The 22,327-nt window shown below is 36.7% G+C and overlaps 1 protein-coding gene across 4 annotated transcripts in view; it reads left to right on the top strand.

The window, feature by feature from the left end:
* Window positions 1–22,327, top strand: part of LOC118271302 (transient receptor potential protein) — a 55,381-nt gene that overhangs the window by 11,834 nt on the left and 21,220 nt on the right. For 3 of the 4 annotated variants that reach the window (XR_007705591.1, XM_050695846.1, XM_050695847.1), the window contains exons 1-7: window positions 2,027–2,163; window positions 9,716–9,879; window positions 12,106–12,250; window positions 15,102–15,197; window positions 17,196–17,338; window positions 17,851–18,052; window positions 18,615–18,788. Coding sequence is in view for 3 of the 4 variants with exons in the window: in XM_050695846.1 (XP_050551803.1) it covers window positions 2,086–2,163; window positions 9,716–9,879; window positions 12,106–12,250; window positions 15,102–15,197; window positions 17,196–17,338; window positions 17,851–18,052; window positions 18,615–18,788 (1,002 nt within the window). In the remaining variant the exon portion in view is untranslated. Of the gene's footprint in view, window positions 1–2,026; window positions 2,164–9,715; window positions 9,880–12,105; window positions 12,251–15,101; window positions 15,198–17,195; window positions 17,339–17,850; window positions 18,053–18,614; window positions 18,789–22,327 lie in introns of those variants that run through there. The other variant, XM_050695848.1, reaches the window with a different exon arrangement.

The following is a 22,327-nucleotide window of genomic DNA, read 5'->3' on the forward strand; positions in this document are numbered from 1 at the left end:
CGATTCTAGGAATCCGCTCAAGGTTTAGAAGAATCCTGTTTTATTTCTCACACATTGAGACACTTCCAGTATCCCAGTATCTTTGTTCGAGAATGGCGTAAAACAATAACGTTCCTTTGATCTAGACATTTGGCGATCTTAATTTGTTTATACTTAGAAACGGATGGTCCAGACTTGGCTCCGGGTTTTACATAATTTATAGTCGACTACAGATACCTTTATAAGCAAATATAACACTTATATGAAGAGCAATAACGTTTAAATTAATGGTTGTAGTTAGAATGATTGATGAATGGCTGGGGTATTGTAAAATACTTAATGGGCTATTATGAATAGAGATTGTGAATTTTTATTTATGAGTTTGTGTTAGCAAAGGTACGTAGGTAATGATGTAACATGTGTACTTTTATATGCATAATCTTAGTTCGGTCTAGGATAGGTTTCGTTAAATGCCTAAAAATCTGAAAAAAATTGATTTCGTCGACCCACAATCATAAACACATGTTTAAATCTAAAATACTAAACTTTGAGTTGAATTTGTAATAATATTACGTACCTTTTTCTGAAATATAGACTACCTAGTAGGTTACCGGGGCCCCGGCTCGAAAAGCAGGAGTAACAACGGGGTGAATTTTAGTCAGTAAGAGTCTGACCCTCGCTCTCTTATCGCCCATGATGAAAGAATTCATTGAATGATATTTCCCTCTCAAAACAAAATAACTTTTTCACGTCTAAATATTTTTTGTTAGTAAAATCACAGTTTCTATCTCTATTTACTAAGTAAAAGGGTGTTTATCTCAAAATAATAGAAGTTAAAATAAACATTTACATCCCATCAACAGCCTATTAAGTGGCCACTGCTGATCAAATGCGTCTTTTCGCACAGATAACATTGTAATGAACATCAGTCATCAATAAAGATAGATTAAAAGATAAATTAAAAGCTTTCAATTGATAAAAAGATATATTTGTCTGTTTGATTTCAGTGCGAGATCTGAGACAATTTGTTTATGTTCCTGAGACGTAATGGGCACAACGGTGTCATTTTTTTTTGGTCCATCACCGCAGTAAATATTCTTACAGACAACTGACGCGACGGTCAACAAAATGTGAAATTGTCGAAAAGATTTTCTATTTCTGTTACTTATTTATAAAACTACCACTTACATATTCAAGCCCTTTGATGACCGTAAAATACATGACTAAATAAATCAGAAGATTATTAGAGAAGAAAAAAAACTATATCGGTAATTTTAATGCAGGAGACAAAATGACCTAAGCATAAAACCTAGATTCAACATGGTATGAATAAGTTCTCTCGCTTTGGGCGAGGTGAGAAGGAGTGTGACTCTTACTGACTAAAAACCACTCCGTTCCTACCTAAAAACCGCTTTTCGAGCTGGAGCTCCGATAAACCCGCTAGGTAGTCCGCAGCTCCAGATACCATCTTATATCTAGGAGGCCTATAGTCCAGCAATGACTTTCCAGTCTGTTCTTGATGATGACACCTTTATTTAATGCCATTAAAACCAGAATCATATGAAAACTATCTGAATTAATAAAATTACAGCATTTATAACGGAAAAACCAACAAACATTCATTCACAAATCCAGTTTTAAAACTAAAAATAGATTTCTGATCGGACTAAACTATACGGAGTTTAGTTTGGAAGCGTCCGTGATACGCTTTACAGCGCTTTAAAGCGCTATAGTCGCGTTATGAACAAAGTGCCAATATATTAGTTTTGTTTTCGAGTGAGCGATTCATTGCCGAGTTTAGAAATTGATGTTATTGTTGGTCGAAAACTTTAATTTAGAAAAAAGTTGTGTAAAGCTTCAAAAAACGTTAATGTTACTTCTTCTTACTCTTCTTTAAGATTAAATCCTTTCTTTCTTGATATAACCACACGAAAAATAAATTAAAAATAAAAATTTTGTTACTAAAAGTGTTCATTGATCTTCAAAATTTATTTACAAAATGTTCGATTTCATAACTATCATTTCTTTATGTGTTCAATAAAAGTGATAAGTTATATAAAATAAAGTATGAGTGAATTAAACAATGGGTTAAGTGTATGTGAGTGAATGAAGAGAACAGTTAGCAAAATGAAAAGGCGGAAAAAAGACAGTAAAGTCCGGGTTAGGTTCAATATTACAAATGTGGTAAGTAGTTACACAAAGTAAGGAGTTGTATATGCAACGTCACGCCTTGTATCCCCGAAGGGGTAGGCAGAGGTGCACATTACGGCACGTAATACCACTGTACAATGTACACACACTTTTCACCATTTGTGTTATAACTCCCATGTAATAGGGGGTAAGCCTATTGCCATATACTGGGCACAATTCCAAACTCCGTGCTACTACTGAGAATTTTTCGAAAAACCGAAAAAAGCGCAGTAATACTTTGCCCGACCCAGGAATCGAACCCAATACCCCTTGTCGTATTTGCAACCACTCGACCAACGAAGCTGTCAAGTTTAAGGAGTTGAAGAATTGAAATTAATTATATTACATCTCTTTTTCAAGTCATAAAAGTGTATGTATGCATGTCTCACCAACGCCAAAACAGCTGACTAGTTTTTGATGAAATGGACAAACCATGATATTATTCATGACTGCTTCATCGATCAAATTCTCAAGTACATGTAGGTATGCAAATAGTTAGGTATGGGAGATATAAAGATGGCAGAATTTTCATTGTAGTTGGTATCGTTTTCCATGGTGTAAACAACAAGCCACACGCACACATGCAAGAAATTTTGTTGTTATTATAATATAGTGTAGTGACTGATGACGATGACTGTTGATGAAGAAAAAGAGGTGTGTAAGAGTCGTAGCAATTGGCGGGCCATTGTCCCTGCCTACCTCGATGGGGAGAGACAGGCGTGAAGTTATGTATGGTGAAGCTCCATCTAGACGTATTTATAACCAAAGAGCGCCACAAACACAATTTCAACAATCTTAATGCGTCCAAATATTGAAACACATAGGAATAAATATTTTCTACCAAAATTGTGTAATTCTATTGATACAGAAGCGAAGAAGCGCTCTGTTTATATAAATAAACAACTATTCGTAAGTTGTACTACAATAAATAGTTTTGTTTATTGTACGTTTTCTCACTCACTTCTCTATTTAAATTATTTAATCATCTACTCTATTGAGTTTTAGATATTTTCGAAAACATTGTCCTGTAGAAAAATATTGTAACTATCGCCGAATCTTTCCACTCACGTGTTTGTATTATACAATACATATACGTATAAGTCATTGCGTCTTAGTAAAATGACCTCAGATATCAACATCAACAAGATTTGATTCCCCGGCGACCAACAAAACATGTTCAGTAAACAACTTTACTGTAGTTATCTTCTAATTGCGTTGCCTTACAAGTTTGATTACATCACGGTTCCATGGGATTACAAAATTGTTGGTACATAAGGCATAAGGTACAAATTTGTTTACCGTTAAATATCTGGTTACTTATGTGTTTTTTCATCACGTTCTCAATTTTAACTTGTAATAATTTTAATCACGGGATTAAATAAAATTTTGTTATAAAATATTATGTGTAAATAAAAAAATATTTACTATTAACAAAGCAGCAAAAAAATCGTTTGCATCAGATTCAATTGCCACGTTGAATGTGTTGGCGTTTATACCCTAGCAAAAACAAAAACATTTTCCTAGTATTCTTTCGACGACTGACGAGTTTAAACGGCTCTCCTGAACATTTCATTTTTTGTCGCTTATACCCTATTTCCTTTTAACCGTCGAATGGTTTTTGTGATCACATAATCGGATTTTTTTACACTGTATCCTATCTCTCCGCTTCTATACCATCCGTGAAGTTTCATTCTACTTATAACAATTTACCAATCCTACTTTTTAGAGTTAACAATCCCCAAAAAGACGTTTACATACCCCCCTTTACGTACACATCCCATCGATACTGATTACACAGATATATTTTACGACTAGATGCGTCACACATATAAAAACTGAACATCAAACAAGTCTTTTAGATCATCTATTCACAGGACTACATATCAACCTATACATAACCAGTATAAACAGACCGCTAAATGTGGGGCAAGATCATAGAAAGCGAGATCATGATAAACTGGTTCTGCTTACCTTACCTTGTACTTGTAATATCTACAATGAATCATATTCGACTGAAACTTGGATCACGGAGAGATTTATCGAAAATAACAAGTGCTATAAAGATTTGAAGATCCACTTCCAGTTTTTTTTTTATGGCCTTGAACTATTTTTTAGTGGGTTACCTCGTTTATCGTATTTTATAAGTGTTTAAAAAAGTATGAGGGAGAGTAATTTGATCGATAAATTCCCGTTATTATTTTTGTGGAAGGAAGGGGGTAGGGTAATCATCCAGTGACTTCTCCCGCCTTGGGTAAGGCGAGAGGAAGTGTCAGACTTTTACTGACTAAAAACCACCCCGTTCCTTGGGTGAGAAAAGAGGGAGTGTCAGACTCTTATTAACTAAAGCTACCCCGTTCCTACTACACTGCTTTTCGAGTGGAAGCCCCAGTAAACCCGCTAGGTAGCCAGTGGTAGTCCGCAGTTTCGGAACATGCGGAACGATCGAGATGAAATTTGGAACAAGAGTAGGTCTGGAATGGCTACTTTTTATTAAGGAAAAAGGAAAAAGTGCAAGTGTTACTTAAAACAAAAAATAACTGATCTCCAATAAATATTCTTGATCTTCAACACTAAATTAATTTAACAATACAAAGTATATACCTATGTATATATGTATAGTTCATATACAAAGCAAACTCAAGGCATTTCCAATTAGCACTGTTAAGCTAATTGTCCTCGAAAGTTTATAATACTGCCAGTCTCCTTAGGGAAGGATTTTAGCGTCAATTTATAGTCCTTTTATTCACACAACATATATTAAGGTTGCTTTTATTTTGTTTCTTTGGCTTTTTATTACTATGAATTAGATTGATTTTACCATCTGATTGTAAGTGTGGGAGAGCCATGCTTCGGCACGGATGGGCCGTCTCGACAGGAGTGATACCACGGCCTAACAGAAAACCGACGTGAAACAACGCTTGCGTTGTGTAAGTGAGGTTATCGGAGGCCCAATTACTCCCTTCCCAATCCCCAATTTCCCAACAACCCTCAAAAAGCTGGCAACGCACTTATAACGCCTCTAGTGTTTCGAGTACCCATATAGACGGCGGCGATTGTTTACCATCAGGTGATCAGTCTCCTCGTTTACCCGTTTATATACCATAAAAAAGAAGCGGCCTATTGGAGAGAAGTATGCCCAGAAGAGTTACCAGTACGTTGCCGATATTTGAGAGGTCATTATGCCACAAGAAAATTGACTACCCTTTTCATACATACATAGTTTGGTGTGCAAATTATCGAAAATGCTTTACCACACTTGGGAACCAAACCACAAAACAGAAAATTCCAAAATATACGTTGCCCCACATGGGAATCGAAGTCCACTCGACTAATGAGGTGGTTGTAGTAATTGGTTTGATGTAAATTAAAAAAGAAATGCATTGACGCCGGTTCTACGATAGGGGTGTGACTTAATGGCGTCGCTTTAACTTTTTACTTGTGTTTTCTTTCTGCATTTTGCTTACCTGATCGAGTGGTTATAAGAGTAACAGCCGAACTTGATATCTTAGGTTTGATGTAATTTGAAATTTGTATTATTAGTAGGGTTTTGAAAACAGTAACATGGATCTAGGAACCATGACCGATATTTGATTATATCTATTCTCAAAAGTCTCAGTGGTTTCTAAAATAATCTTAGAGAGAATATATGCGCGGAAAAACTCATATTGGTGCTTGCCGTTGGTAGGTTAATAACATCACAACTTCTATAATAACAAAAATAATCTGACTCGTTGGTCTAGTGATCGCAAGTGCGACTGCCGGACAAGGGGTCTCAGGTTCGATTCCCGGGTCGGGTAAAATATTACTTAGCTTTTATTTCGGCATTTCAAACATTTCTCAGTACTAGCACGGAGTCTAGAATTGTGAAAGGCTAATGGCAATAGGCTCATCCCCTATTACATGGGACTTATAACACAAATGGTGAAATGTGTGTGTACCTACATTGTATAGCGGCATTACGTGCCATAATGTGCACCTCTGACGTTTTCTTTTTTAGCCAAAATATCTTACCCCCAATCGACCTCGCTTGTCCAGACTTTACCTACATTTACAAGAGTATAGCAATAGCAACTAGCAACACGCCCCACCGTGCCGCTATTGTACAATATTTGTTTATCATTGCCCGACCACCGGCTCCTATTGACATAACTCACTTAGTTTCAGTTACACCTTTTAGTGAACCCAGAACCACGGGACAAGTTAGTTCGGATAATTGTCCAATTAAAAAGATTTTTTTGGCAGATTGTTTTTTTTGAATACGTCGCGAGTTTTTTGTAATTTTGCCTGATTTTTTTAAATTAGTGGTGGTAGTTTTTTAAAGACGTGTTTGGTTGAAGTGTTTAGTATTTTTTTTATTTTTTTTTTAACACGCTTTTATTATCTAGCCGTCTTAATGCAGATAAGATATTTATTTTTTTGTATGTTTTCTCAGGTTTTTTTTTAATTTTATAGGTTTCATAAATGAATTTTCATCAGTTTCGTATTACGAGTTAGTCCAGAGTAAACAGTTCAAAGATTTTGTTTTTTTATGGTGATGATCTTTGAGTGATGCGTTTTCTTTGTAGTCAAGTTTTGTTATAAAAGTGACTGATGGGGGACATACGTGTGCAGGAGTGGAGGTGTGCGAGATGCAGAGTATGTATTATTTGTTATGGTGTTATTTTTTTTGGATTTAATTAGGAATCGTTCTGAGGTTTAGTTTTTAATTATTACTATGTTAAGATGTTTTTATGTCGTGATTACCATAGTCACTTTTATACTTACTTAGTAGGAAGTATTTATCTTTTTATCTACTCTTTAAAAATAGGCATAGATACGTAGATTACGTAGTAAATAGTAGGTATACATCCTATGTAAGTCTTATTATACAAGATTAACCTTGCGACCAAAATATACCCCTACTAAAATAGGTACCTAAATGAAAACAGTAACCAATTTTCCTGATATTTTCGAGCGTTTGTATACAATTTTATTTTCGGAACTTTTACCGAAAAATTCAGAAATTGTAGAACCGGAAAGGGTCACTCACTAGTTTCATCAAAAACGTTGTCTGTAGAGCTCAAATATAGCAAGTTTCCGCTTTCAATTTGTAAACGCTTTTTGGAATCCTTTTTTGTATTTTTCATGCCGATTTTCTTTGCTGTTTTTCATATTTGAATTGTTATTTTAGTTGTACCTGGGTACCTACCTGAGGACATCCTCATGAATACAAATGACGACAAATTGTCAAATCACTTCTTTCAAAATATTAAAAACGATGTAATTTTTGTGCGTTAGTTATCAAAATTACTTATATCTACCCAATGCAATGCTTAACTCTGTGCTTAATTCTGAATTCTTGACTATGATAATCAAGAATTCTTCATTCTTAAAACAATCGAACCCGACATCCTTTGCTCGATAATTGTTCTTGCAATCATTTATCTAACGAGACAGTCCCATTTGACCAAGGAGACGGTCTTCTTCCTATCTTCAGAAGTTCTGTTCAAATGCAAGAAAATAAATCAAAACAGAACTTAACATTAACAGCCAAATTAAACTAGCATCTGTTAATAAACCATTAGTTATCTTAAACCAAATAGCGGAAGGTATAAAATAGTTTAACCAAACGATCCTAAACCACAGTAGGTCAATAAAACAGTCAATATTAGCAGAGTTATGATCAGTTAACTGCTAAATTGAGAGGCTTAAAATGTAAATATTAACCAGGTTTCAGTATTTAGTTAGTTATTTTAACTACGTCTTTGATTTTAACTACTGAGAATTGGAGGTAAAATATGAGTACCTACTTTCCGATTGATAGTCGATATTTTGTTACGAAGAACAAAAGATTGAACTCAGAGACTACTGGTAAAGGTTTAAAAGAGGCGTTCGTCTAGCTGTTGACGGACAGGGACTGTATTTTTTTAATGAGACTAGCCACGCCACAACCTCCCATACCGCTGCAACTCCTGTAAGCCAGGATCTACAGTAGATACTACCATGAAAACACCGGAACCCTGAAGTCCGGCGCGTTCGGCGATAACACTTTTACACGTTAATCTCTAAAATAACTAGATGAGGCCGGATATCCTATAGGACTACTTTGAGATGCCGAAACAAATTCAAAGGTCTTAGTCCTTTTTAAAGTCCAGACAAATCAAATAAAGAATGATGTGAAACAATCGCGCAAATTGTTTTTTTTAATCTTTATTAAATTAATTAGAGGGTTTAATCACACAATGATTATGTCACCCTCATAGGAACATTAACATAAAAGAACTTAATGTCTATTAACAAACATATTCTTTACTAGTAGGTAAAATGTTCTTGCTTTGTCCGATAAAGGGTGAGACAAAATAATTGATTCTGTAATGGTCTTTAGACAACATCAGTATGAGACCTCAAACTGTTGTGGTTCTTTTGGCAGCACGCATGTGTCAGTTTACAATCAGCTCAGCTGACGGCTGTTGCTGAATGATCCGACGAACAATAGTTAACCACATTTAATTTACTTTCAGTTGTAGGTACAGAGTTATCTATCGTGTTTGTATTGTAATGTATGACAATGACTCACATACATAGGAAGATTACGCGTGTATTTCCCAGTACATAGAAATCAGTTAACCAACCTCTAATATTAAGTGTAGGAAAACCGTGCTTCGGCACGAATTAACCGGTTCGACTGGAGTCATACCACGACCTTAGAGAAAACTGACGTGAAACAACGCTTGCGTTGTGTTTCGTTGTGTTAGTGAGTTTACCGGAGACCCAATCACCTAGAGGCGATTCTGAATTTGAGTCAATAATCACATTATCCGTACCTCACAATTGCTTAAACCATACCGTTATAGTATTTCATGCTTTTAAAATAATTCAAAGACATTTTAAACCTGTTATTTTTATGACGTATAATAATAGATCATCACAATAATAGACCATAATAGATCTATTAGCATATCATTTGTCTTTACCTGTGCCGCCCACGCGAACCATTACGTTTATGTAAACAGAGTATTGAAACAATACATTATTACGTGTCAGTTACAAATTAATTCCGTGAAAATGTTGCTTTTTATGTAAGTATATATGTATGTTCCATGAAAAGCAGGGCTTGATGAAAATATAATGTAGGTACATGTATTTAAGTGTACATTTAATACATAAGTATATACCTACATCTATTAAAACAATGTTTGTCTAGATGTTTGTCCGTCAATCACGCTGAAAATACCGAACAGATTTTGATAAAATTTCGTATACAGGCAGGATATGAGCTGATTTTTATCCCACGAGAAGAAATAAGTAATAAATTATTATAGACAGTAGAATAAGTATTCGTACAAGTAAGACTAAATACATTAAATGTTGTAGAGAAAGAAATCGCATTGTGCGAGTAGAATTGAAAATGATGGTATTGTGATTTTAAACATAGCAACGTGAAGAGAGTTGTTGTCATTACAATGCGCCATAGAATTTAACTTAAAAAAATTAATCATTAACATCAATTGAATTCCGATATAAAACCTCATTTTTCACGAATATTGAATGTAAATCCCTCTTCCAGACCGGCATGAACCGTGGCTCCAGGGAGGAGTTGCTGGGCAGCTCCCAGGAGGCGCTGCGGAACAGCCAGCACGACCTGCGGCAGGTGTACGAGCGACCCCTCACCAAGGAGGAGAAGACCTTCCTTCTGCACGCTGATAGAGGAGACTATGTTACTGTTAAGAGGTAAGAATTGTTTTTATGGGTTATGGGGCGTAAACAAACTGTAACTGTTAATACGAATTTGCTTTATGCCCGGTTCACATTATTCCAGTTCAGTAACCCAGTGCAATGCTGGACTGGGTCATATCGTTCACATTATTCCAGTCATTCAGAAGCTGTTGGATCGGTAACACTACTGTGACAATGCTACAAAGCATTGGATAGGCCGTTCACACTATTCCAGTGGCGCTGGAAAGAAAAATAGACCGTCTTTCCAGTCATCTGGACTGGATTGATCACTGGAATGCAACATTCCAGTATGATTCCAGTGCAGGTTCACATTATTCCAGTGACATTCCAGCGCTGGACTGTACTGCTGGTCTGGAATGCTACTAGCATAATGTAACTGGGCATTACGTTTAAAGCAATCTAAACGAGAGCTCGTTTGGCGCTCTGATTGGCCGGCTCGAATAAACTAAAAAATCAGAGCGCCGAACGCGCTCTGATTGCATGATTTAAGCAAACACATACTAAGGGATTACGAGAGAATGTAGTTTTTCATGTAAGAAGAGGAGCTTATCCTCTTCTTACACGGAGAAGTAATGAGCATTAATTACCACGTTTGCCGGTTGATTTGCTTTATTGAAAATGTAGGAAAACTAAAACAACTACATTCTAAACTCAGGTTCCGGAACTACGGACTACCTACCTGTCTAGCGTTTATAGGGGCTCCGGCTCGAAAAGCAGGAGTAGGAACAGGGAGGTTTTTAGTCAGTAAGAGTCTTCTTACACTCCCTCTCGCTTCGCCCAAGACGAGAGAAGTCATTGGATGATTTTCTCGCTTAAAAAAAGAGTAAAACTATTTACAAACATATACTTAGGTTAATATACTTATTGACCTAATGACGTAGGTAGTCTATTACCTAAACAAATTGGCTATTAAATACATAAATACATAGGTTGATGTCCTTCTCCTTGTAATGATGCAGTTTCACAATACTCCAGGGAGCACGGACTAGCGTATGGCACGATACCATCGATTTTCTGCACACATGCTTAGGTTACGAAATATTTCTCGTGGTACAAGCATATAAGGACCTTGTGTGAATAGTTATTGTTCTTAAATTAGCTTGAACAATACCAAAATTATGCAAAAAGTGTAACCAGATTGATTTCCAGTTGTTGATTCATTACTTTTTTTTGGGATAGTTTAAATCATATCAGCTTCGTTAGAAAATATTCGTTTTCTTACGCTTGAATTGATTGGTTGATTTTAAAATTATCAATGTCTTGGATACTCTAATAGATTTATGAGAGTAGAATTATTTTTTATTTGATTTTGTTAATTAGCTTTGTTTACTTTTATTTACATGTAGAAATAAATTGCGAGATATTATTTTTAAACACCAGAGGCGATCCAGGTGCGTTGCCAGCCTTTTCAGGGGTTAGGAATTAAGTGTTTATGGAGAATCAAGGATTGGTAAGATAGAAAAGGGAGGTAATTGGGCCTCCGGTAACCTCACTCACACAATGCAAGTGTTGTTTCACGTCGGTTTTCTATGAAGCTGTGGTATCCCTCCGGTCTAGCCGGCACATTGGTAGCTCTCCCAGACTTTCAACCACCCAAGTACAAGTCCATTTAAATATAATACGCCACAAATAACACATGCTCTATATACGAATACTGTGGTGACCTGGAAAGCAGTATCATTCGGCATTACATTTAGGACGGCTCACCTCGCCGCTAATATAGGATTAGACCGGACAAGCCACAACTTGTACTGATTCTCTATAATCGACTACTTATTCGTAAGAGGGCTTTGCCACTATGTTTTGATGCCAATTTTTTACGGTTTGTTTTTTGTGGGTAAAGTAAGTTTTTTAGCAATAGTGTTCTTTGATAAACCAGACATTCTTCAGATCTTTGCTGAACCTTTTAAGCTACGATCTCCAACTCACAAGTCAAACGTAAAAAATATTAGAAATATGATCATGTAGAAGAGACCCAGTCCAGCAGTGGACTGTCACGAGCTGTTGTTGTTGAGGGAGTTATATTATATACCGTGGCTCAATTTAATTTATAACTTTAATTTTTTCACTAATTATTGTTCGAAATGTGTGCACTTATAATGCAAAATAACTATTGATTAACCTAATAAATAACTTAAATAAAAAAAAATATATACTATATTCTACCCTTATTTCTTATTGGCTTAATATATGATTAAAAAACTGTATCTTTGTCAACAGGTTAATAGACCAGTACATATCTCAGCCAGAAGTGTTGGACATCAACTGCGTGGATCCTCTGAACAGGTCAGCGCTCATAGCTGCCATCGAGAATGAGAACATTGAACTCATCAAACTACTGCTCATCTCAGGAATCAAAGTCAAGGTACGGTTGTGTTTTGTAATGCGTGAATTAGCCTCCCGTATGTCCTTCCCTGTACTGCTAACTATATAAGGTGTTCCAAAATTATCTATCATGGCTTTAATGGGAGGTAGTGTTATATTTCAAGATTACAATAGTTAATATAAATTATTGATTATGAGTAATTTTAACGAGAGAAGCTGCGGGCAAAAGTATTATTGGATAGATTACATATTTACCAAAACAATGTTTGAATTAAATAACACTGTATACATTGCTGTAATGACCCAATCTTCACCACATCAGATAAATTTCCAAAAACCAGATTATAACCCCCACACTTCCAGTCAAAACTATGTCGCACTAAAGAAAACAACTACATATTATTATATACTATAAAAAAAGCTAAAAGCCTTTTTGTTTCGTAAAAAAATCGATGGTAAAGAAGCCTGCTTCCCGAGGGAAATCAAGACTCCCCAATAGTTTGCATGATCACATCGATCGTATATTTTCATAAAGGCTTTCATGGAAGTTTAGTAGAACACAAGAAAATATTACCTAATGTCTTACTTGTACAAGGTTTATGGAATAGTTTCGAAGATAGGTTCAACTTTTGTTTGAAATATGTATATTGAATAGATCTGTCTAGCTTTTATTTTCATTTTGAAATCGAGTTTTCTAAAAATTTTATAAAGCTGAAACTTTTAAACTGCATCTGCGTTTATAATCGTAGAAATCGTAGTAATAGGGATGATACCGGGGTATGAAAATTAAAAATCTATTTAGTCCATCAGTTAGATAATGAAAATATATTAGTATTTTTTATTTTGTCATACAACATAACAATACTTAGATAAAACGAAACAAAGTTTAGGAGTTAGCAAATACATTATTTCTCATTATAAAATGTACCTAGAAGTGACATCACGCGGTATTTCAAATCAACATAGGTATCCTTAAAAGTATTTATTTCCGTCAGAAACCCTATTTTCCAAGAAGAGAGGTGGTCTTTAAAGTGGAATACTAAACAGCATAACATAATAGTCTTGATATTATACGAATAAAAAATCTCTTTGTAATAATAGCAACTAGTACGAGTATCAACCCACACACAACTACAAGCCCATAGTACTTAAAAAAAAACATAAGTACATATTTATGACTACAAGTAGAACGACTTTGAAATAATGGTTCAAGGATCACTTTAATACTATACTTTATGATTATGGGTAATAAAATACAAAATCCATTGGAAGCTTAATATGTGAACATTACTTATTGAATTTTTATACGATGCCAGTACTAGTTAAAACAATAAGCTTTGTTACGACTATATTATTAACACTTTGGCTTTGATTTTGTTCATTCATGTGTGAGTTTCGACCCTGATTCAAATGCAATAAAATATAAATTACCTATTCGCTTTCAAATAAATAGTTTCCTATAGTCGAAATGATTTTTGTAATGGGTGGTTTTAGTAAGGTAAAAATCCCATACTCCCTAGTACTTTATCCCCAGAAAGCTAGACCGAGATAGCTAGCCAGAGATTAACCGTCATCAAAAAAATGGAGGCAACAAAAGCTAACTTAACTAAAACTAATTAATTAAAATTACTGATATACTTCAAAAGAGCCAAATTAACTAATAAACTAAAAAAATGCTAAGTCCAAGAATATAAATAGGAGCTACTAACAATACCATACTTTGTTCAACCCAAGAATCAAATTAAGCATAACGTTGCACTAAATTGTAGACCAACGAAGCGATATTCTAAAACTGGCACACTCTAAAATAATGTTATCAATTTATATGGGTTAAGTACGTTATGTTACCGGCCGGGCTGTGTTCGGCATCATTCATATACACCTAGTATGTAGGAACTAATCATATTGCTACACAACGCCGGCTCGAAGAGAGAAAATTATTTTCAACGCTTTGTTGCTTTAAAAATAACATAAAGTGCTAGAGTAGTACCTTGGTCTGTCGTCGAAAGTCAAAGTCAAAATTGTTTATTTCAAATAGACCCGAAAGGCACTTGTGAACGTCAAAGCAAATATGATAATATTAAAAATGTATGTCTGTTGGTCAGTGCTCTATTAAAGCTATTTGCTAGTTCTAAAGTTTGGTTCCTATTAAGAAGAATGAGCAAAAAAGCTCCATAGGTAATAATAATTACCATTACTCAGCTTTGTAGGCTAACATTAGATGGTTGGGTCAAGGGATCATCCAGAAGGCAGTACTTTTGAACAAGGCGTGTATTGCCCTGAAATTCCAACTCTCTCTTGAACGCTGACCACCGTAGCTTGGAATTTTCTCATTATCAATCCAAAATCTTAAACTCATGTTTTGAAAACGTAAAACATTTTATAAGAGAAGCAAGTAATACGAGTATCAATGTGATTGATGCCAGCAGACAGTTTTACGACGCAACCAGTTATTACTTTACCTAAATCATTCCCAGTCACGCAGAAAGTGAAACAAATCTATAAACGTGGGAAGTTTTTTCGTTCTGGAAAGGTATCAAAACAACTTAAGGATTGCTTTTACTGAGGATGTAGATAGGGGTGATTACACCTAACTTTATTAGTTCTGAAAACTTCTAAAAGGGAAGAAAACATGAGATTTTTGAAACAAAATTACTAACTAATTACCCCCTTCCCCAATCTTTCCAATCCTCGATTCCCCAACAACCCTTAAATTTTTAACCCTCTAAAGGCTGGTGACGCACTTGTCCTCTTTACGGCGCGATTGCTTAGCATCAGGATCTACTGATGGTAAGCAATCAAAATAAAGATGGTGGTTTATAAAAAAGACAGGTAATTTTTAAAGGTGATATGGAATTCATACATACATTGACTTAATCTTATGTTTCCAGGACGCTCTTCTACACGCTATCAAGGAGGAGTATGTAGAAGCTGTGGAGTTACTGCTGCAGTGGGAAGAAGACAATCATGTTCCGGGGGAGCCATACGTAAGTAATATTTTTTTTATATAAAATAGGGGGGCAAACGAGCAGACGGGTCACCTGATGGTAAGCGATCAGTGCTGCCAAGGGACTCCCGCAACACCAGGTGCGTGGCCGGGATTTAAAAGAGGAATTCACTCTTTTCTTGAAGGTTTGAAGGTCGTATCTGTTCGAAAATACCGTCGACGACAGCTCATTCCACAGTTTTGCTCTGCGAGGCAGAAAGTTTTGGAATTAAAACTTAAAATTAACTTTAGCATAAAAGCACCTTGTTCCTTTTTCATTGATGTTCAAGAAAGACTACTTCAGTGACAAATGAAGATGTAGTTTCATGTGTGACTTTGACACATTGATTGGGAGATCCAGATTGCAATCAGTTTTGTATTCTTACGCGACGTCTTGCGTGTAAGCGATTTAGAAGTGGCTTATAACCGGTGATATGTGACTTTAACGCGATGCGGTGTGACCAAGCCAAATGATTGCTCATCACATCTCACGAGCAGTTGGTTGCGTAGGCCACGTCAACAGATTTTGACAGTTTATCGTTTTCGCACCGCAGCGTACCGCTTCGCGTTTGCTTCTAGATCGCTCACGCAAGGCGTCGCCTTAGAGTTGCGGACTTTAAATAAAGTATTTTCTAACAATATTCTAAGTCCTTTCGATATGGTAAGTTAAGGTAAATAATCTTTCACCAGTTATGCTCCGAGTCCAATGAAATAGGAAAAAAGTAAACCGAAAAAAATTCAAAAATAAACTATAGCTGTCAGTTTCCCTTAGCATCGGATGTTAGAGAAAATACTATATACTATATCTATATAGTACATCGAAAATGAAGATTTCAAACAACACTATAGCTGTCAGTTTTCTTTGGCATCGGATGTTACCATTACCATTAGTTTCAGGGAAAACCAATGAAATATTTATCCCAACACATTATTAATGGTTCCACCTTACAATATTAATGGCGACCCATAGTGTCACATGAGCATCACTTGTCGGGACACTGCCATATTTTGTGAGCGCGAGATAAAGGTCACTGACCCATTGTGACGTCAGTTCGTTAGGAGAAGGTCAATGGCATCAGGATATAGGGTGTTAGTGTTTATTAATGAGATAATCAAATTATTGTTACATAACATAACATGACATCACGCCTTTAATCTCCGAAGGGGTAGGCAGAGGTGCACATTATGGCACATAATACCAATGCACACCCACAATTCACAATTTATGTTTTAAGTTCCATGTAAGATGTGGTGAGCCTATTGCCATATACCGGGCACATTTCCAGGCTCCGTGCTACCACTGAGAAATTTTCGAAAAACCGAAAAAAACCCAGTAATACTTCGCCCGACCCGGGAATCGAACCCGAGACCCCTTGCCCGGCAGTCGCACTTGCAAACACTCGGCCAACGAGGCAGTCAAATTATTGTTACTAATTATTAATTAATTACTACATAACGCTATTGCAAAACGCCTATTATTCCCTTATGGGTTAGATGAGGTTATGGATTGACGTCATAAATTTTAAAAATGTAACACCCTCGTTTAGTCACTTATATAGTTATAAGTATTACATTTTAGTGGTTAGTAACACACGGCTTATCATGAGCCTATATAATATGAATCATCATATCAACGACTGACCTATGAACGACTGGCGACTATACTATAGTATTCGGCACGTAACTTGGCAATCTTTTTTTAATAATAAGAAAGTTCCGCCAATCGCACAGGGATTGATCCTCACAAGCATCGTGCGCAGACGCGGCGACGTTGCGCTGACTGTTGAACGTCCGCGTATTTTAGTTAATAGAGTAATTTTCTTGAAAAAAATGATAACAAAATCTTGCCAAGTTATCTGCCAACCTTTATACTAAGTTTTTTTATAATCAGAGATACTCACCCAAAAATTCTCCACTCACGTCTTTTATTAAAAAAACCTTTCCATACCAACCACTCAATACCGTCCATGCTTAACTCCCCATTTTGACTTTCCACCAGAGCTGGGAGTCCGTAGATCCATCATCAGCGACCTTCACTCCGGACATCACGCCTCTGATCCTGGCTGCCCACAGGAACCACTACGAGATCCTGAAGATCTTGCTGGACAGAGGAGCCACGCTGCCGGTGCCACACGACGTCAAGTAGGTAGAGTACTTCATCTAGATTTCATTTACCCATTCTCATATTCACTACTGGTGTCACTTTTTTTAGCTGGTTAGTTATGTGGTGATAGCGAAGTTGAATACATTTGTTACCATCCGTGAACTTTCCGCGAATGCTTTAGAATAAATAAAGCAAAAGGACTACACATTAGATAAAGTCAGGGCAGCGGCGCTCTCTGTCTTTTCTGGGCCTTTTGCACTACCATGTCCAACCAATCATGCTTGGATATTATGGGAAATTTTCCTATACAGATAAGACCCATGGTCAAGCAGTGAGCTTCCTGACATACTAACCTAGTTGTAATCAAAAGTTGTTTGGAAGAAATCACCATTGTATGATAAGGCCACCCATTGTACGCATATTACTAATGTATGTAACCTAGGCTTTATTAATAAGTAATTAATATGTCTGCAATCACATAATTTCAAACATTTTAGCACAACAATCTTAACTAAAATATAACTAATTAACTCCAACATCTCTTACACAGATGCGGTTGTGACGAATGTGTTAAGTCTTCTCAAGAGGATTCCCTCCGTCACTCTCAAGCCCGCATCAACGCGTACAGGGCACTCTCATCTCCCTCTCTGATCGCCCTCTCTTCTGCCGACCCTCTATTAACAGCTTTCCAGCTGTCTTGGGAACTGGGTAGACTGAGCAGAATGGAGACAGAGTTTAGAGTGGAGTATAAGGTAAGTCATTTTAAGAAGACTACATAAATACATACATAATCTCACGCCTGTCTCCCATGGGGGTAGGCAGAGACAATGGAACGCCAATTGCTACAATTCTAACATACCTCTTTCGCTTCATCAACAACTTTAAGAATACTGTATTGGCTAATGCTTGAGAGTCAGTTGCAAGCAAAGGAGAAATAAAGTGGAGCATTTCTCATTTTAAAAGAAAGAATCTTTAATGTTTTGTGGGCTACTGTCTAAATTTAACAGTTCCTCGCATGTTGATCATAATTCTTGTACCTGGATTTTGAAGGATCTTTTTTTATGGAATAAGCCGGTAAACGAGCAAATCTGATGGTAAGCCATCGCCGCCGTCCGGTCCGGTCGAGCCGGCCGATTCGTGCTGAAGCATATATGGGTCTCCCACACTTAATTCTCTTTAATCTAGCCCCACTATTTATCAAACCATTCTAACCATCTCCAATAGTTCTTATCATGTTATAGCTATTTGATTTCATACCTTACAAATGCCTAATAAAATCCACATTTCACTTTCTACATCAATCTCTTTCACCAGGCTCTTCGCCAACAATGCCAAGAGTTCGCCACCTCGCTGCTGGATCACACGAGAACATCTAAAGAACTGGAGATCATGCTGAACTACAACCCCTGGGACATCGACTGCTGGGAGCCGGGAGAGAGACAGACCCTCGGTAGACTGAAGCTGGCTATCAAGTATAAGCAGAAAATGGTAAGGAGTTTGAAGTTTTCTGCATAATTGCGGTTAGTATAGTGGTAGGACTTTTTCTTCGGATAGCGATAGAGCAGGGGTGGCCAACTTATATGTACTCGCGATCGACTTTTTTCTAAAAGTTCATCGCGATCAACTTTTTTTTCTAAAAGTTCCTCGCGTTCGACCTTTTATACAAAATATTTATGTGTACACATACTTTAGTACCAAAAATTTTGAAGTTTTTTCTTAATTTCTGGTCCGCGATCGGTCAAAAATGCTCTCGGGATCGACCGGTCGATCGCGATCGACCTATTGGCCACCCCTGCGATAGAGGATTGCCTGATGGTAGCAGTCAGCGCTTATGGCGCCCAGCCCGCCCATACCCACAACACCAGAGGTGTTATAGATGATTGCTGTTTAGGGATTGCAATTCTCACGCAAATTTCATGGTTTTTACGACTGTCTGACATTGAGCATTTAATTAGTGCGCCTAGCGTAGGTGTCACAATGAGTTTAATGTCCTAATGATGAATTTAATTTATAGCTTCATAAAGATGGATTATTTATTAACATAATTTATTTACCATACGTTGCCTACTATACCCATAAACCTGCCAATGGTCACAAAAGATATAACATCGTTAAAAAGCATACAACTGTGTGCTGTGTGTATGTCTGTCTTTTATTTGTATACCAACTTGACTGCTATTGGCCAGTCCGCAGACAGTCAGCTTCTCATGCCCCATGAAATCTCATGAAATCTGTATTTTTATAAGAAATATCGTGAGACATACAAAATTGACTTAGAATAACGCTTTACTCGCTCTGGTTTCGAGTAACAAAGGGATTCTTCATCATGAGCAACGTGCGGAGACGCGGCAACGTCGGACAGCCTACTGCGCGTAGGCTGACCTTTTCTCCTGATTTTTAGTTAACTCATGAAACCTGGGCTCACAATTTTCAATTATAAGATTGAAATTGCTAACCCGCATTAAGCAAGCGAGGTGAAATGCTCAAACCTTGTCCGCGTGAGAAGAGGCCTTTGGCTAGCAGGGGCCACCTGAAGTTTGATGATGTGATATGACGAAGTGCTGTTGGCTACTGCACCATCAGACCATTGGTAATAAAACCAGTTCCTTATGATATAAAACATTACGCTCCCAATCAAGATGAGGATTTTATGAACTAACCTCAAATTATTGGCTTTTAAGAAGTTCATCCAGGAAGAGATACCAAAATTATTGCATTTATTTGCGTCATGCGGTCAATCTGTTTTATTAGTGAAGCAAGATGGCGCCGAATGAGTAAACTAAAATTTTATAGGTTATTTCACCTCTGGTTTATTGGTATCATTATAAAAATACTAGTATTTTAATGCCAATTCATGTTTAATTTGCCAAAGGAATGGGTAGAGGTATTCATTCCTTTTAACCTACTTTAAAAACAATGCAGGTTTTAGCTTACATTTTTACATTTATATGCTGATTCAGATCTAACATAAGCAATCATGTTAAGTAAAAAATTATTGAGTCTTTTTCCATATAAAAATATAGACATACTGACAGTAAAACGACTAAACCTTGGAAGAAGATAACTTAGTTACCCAAGCTATAAAAAATGAATTAAAATAATGCCTCGTTGGCCTAGTTCGATTTACGGATCGGGCAAGTAATGCTGAGTTTTTTTCGGTTTTTCGAAAATTTCTTTATTATTATTATTATTTCTTGAACATTAAGTGTTTCTCCCATCTTAGTGGGGTTCTTAGAAAGCACGGGCCGAAGCCAAGTGCGGTTAATTAAGTGTAAGGTTATCTATGAATTTAAAAATTTTCTGGTTAGGCGACAAGTATTTAATATGACTGCTTTTTGAAGAAGAAGGTAGGTTGATGGGCTAATATTTAATTCCTTAAGGCTATGATGAAGGGTTTTTGGGATTACTCCCGTGGTTGATAGAATGATTGGGACAGTTTTGGTGTGGGTAATCTTCCACTGAGTTTTGATTTCTATTGACAAATCTGTATATTTTGCAATTTTTTCTGAGTGTGTGTTAGTGAGATTATGGGTGTTGCAAATGGCTATATCAATTATGTAAACTAACTTTTTCTGTTTATCGAGCATAGTTATGTCTGGTCTATTGTTGTAGATCGTTTTATCTGTAATGATGGTCCTGTCCCAATATAATTTAAAATGTTCGTTTTCTAATACTGCTTGTGGTTTGTATTTGTAGTAGGGTACCTTGTCGGAGACTAATTTGGTTTGTATGGCTAGTGACTGGTGAATGATTGCGGCAACTTGATCGTGACGGTGTTTGTAATCAGTCTGGGCTATGGCTCGGCATGCTCCTGTGATGTGCTGTATGGTTTCTGACGCACCATGGCATCGTCTACAGGAGTCGTTGTAATTGGGCCTACGGATGATATATTTTTGGTAATTGGCTGTATCAATTACCTGGTCCTGTATGGCAATCATAAATCCCTCCGTTTCAGGGAAGAGTTCGCCTCGCCGCAGCCACGCGTTCGATGCTTTCATATCGACATGTGGTTGCTGCAGGTCGAGGCGATGTCTTCCATGGAGAGATTTTTGTGCCCAGGCTGCTATTTTATCTGATTTGCTAGTTATGTGTTCATTGCGTTGAGGGTCAGTAGAATGTAAATTAAGTGGAGTATATTTTCTATCTATCTGGGAAATTGCTTTATGGAGAGTACTATTTTGAGATTTGTGCATGAAAAAGTTTCTTAAATTAATAATCTGCTGATTGTGTAAATTTTGCACGTCTATGAGACCCCGTCCGCCTTCATCTCTCGGTAATGTAATTCTTTGCACACAAGATCTTGGGTGGTGTTTTCTGTTCTTGGTCAAGGATGTATTTATTAACCGTTGTAACTTGGTAAGATCGGTTTTTGACCAGTTTATGATTCCGAAAGAATAGGTGAGTACGGGGATGGCGAAGGTATTGATGGACTTAATTAAATTACGGGATGTTAACTGCGATCTTATCAACATGTTCAACCTGTGTTTGTATTTAGCGATTAATTTATTTTTAGTGTGTTTTTGATTAATTTGGTATGTTTGTTCGAAGCCTAAATATTTGTACGTACAATCTTGTGTCATTGGTTCTATTGTCATTCCTGAATCTAGTATGTAGGGGTTGGGCTCAATAAGCTGCCCTTTACGAAGGGAAAAGGTTTTACATTTGTCAATGCCAAATGTCATGCATATGTCGTCTGAAAAAGTCTGTGTGAGATCTGCAAGAATGTGGAGTCCAGGTGTACTATTGCTGTAGAGTTTGATGTCGTCCATGAACATTAGATGACTTAATTCAAAATCAGGGGAGTCATTACCTTGTATTGTAAGGCCGGCTTTAGAAGAGTTTAAAAGATTGGACAGAGGATTTAATGCAAGGCAGAACCAAAGAGGGCTTAGGGCATCTCCTTGGAAAATTCCTCGTCTAATGGGTATAGGATCGGTCTCTACTAATTTACCTAGTTTTATTTTGGTGTTCCAGTGTTTCATGGACTCTATCAAGAACTGTATGATGGATGGATGGATTTTATAATG

This window comes from Spodoptera frugiperda, chromosome 9, assembly GCF_023101765.2.
Source record: "Spodoptera frugiperda isolate SF20-4 chromosome 9, AGI-APGP_CSIRO_Sfru_2.0, whole genome shotgun sequence".
In the NCBI taxonomy this organism is placed as follows: Eukaryota; Metazoa; Arthropoda; class Insecta; order Lepidoptera; family Noctuidae; genus Spodoptera; species Spodoptera frugiperda.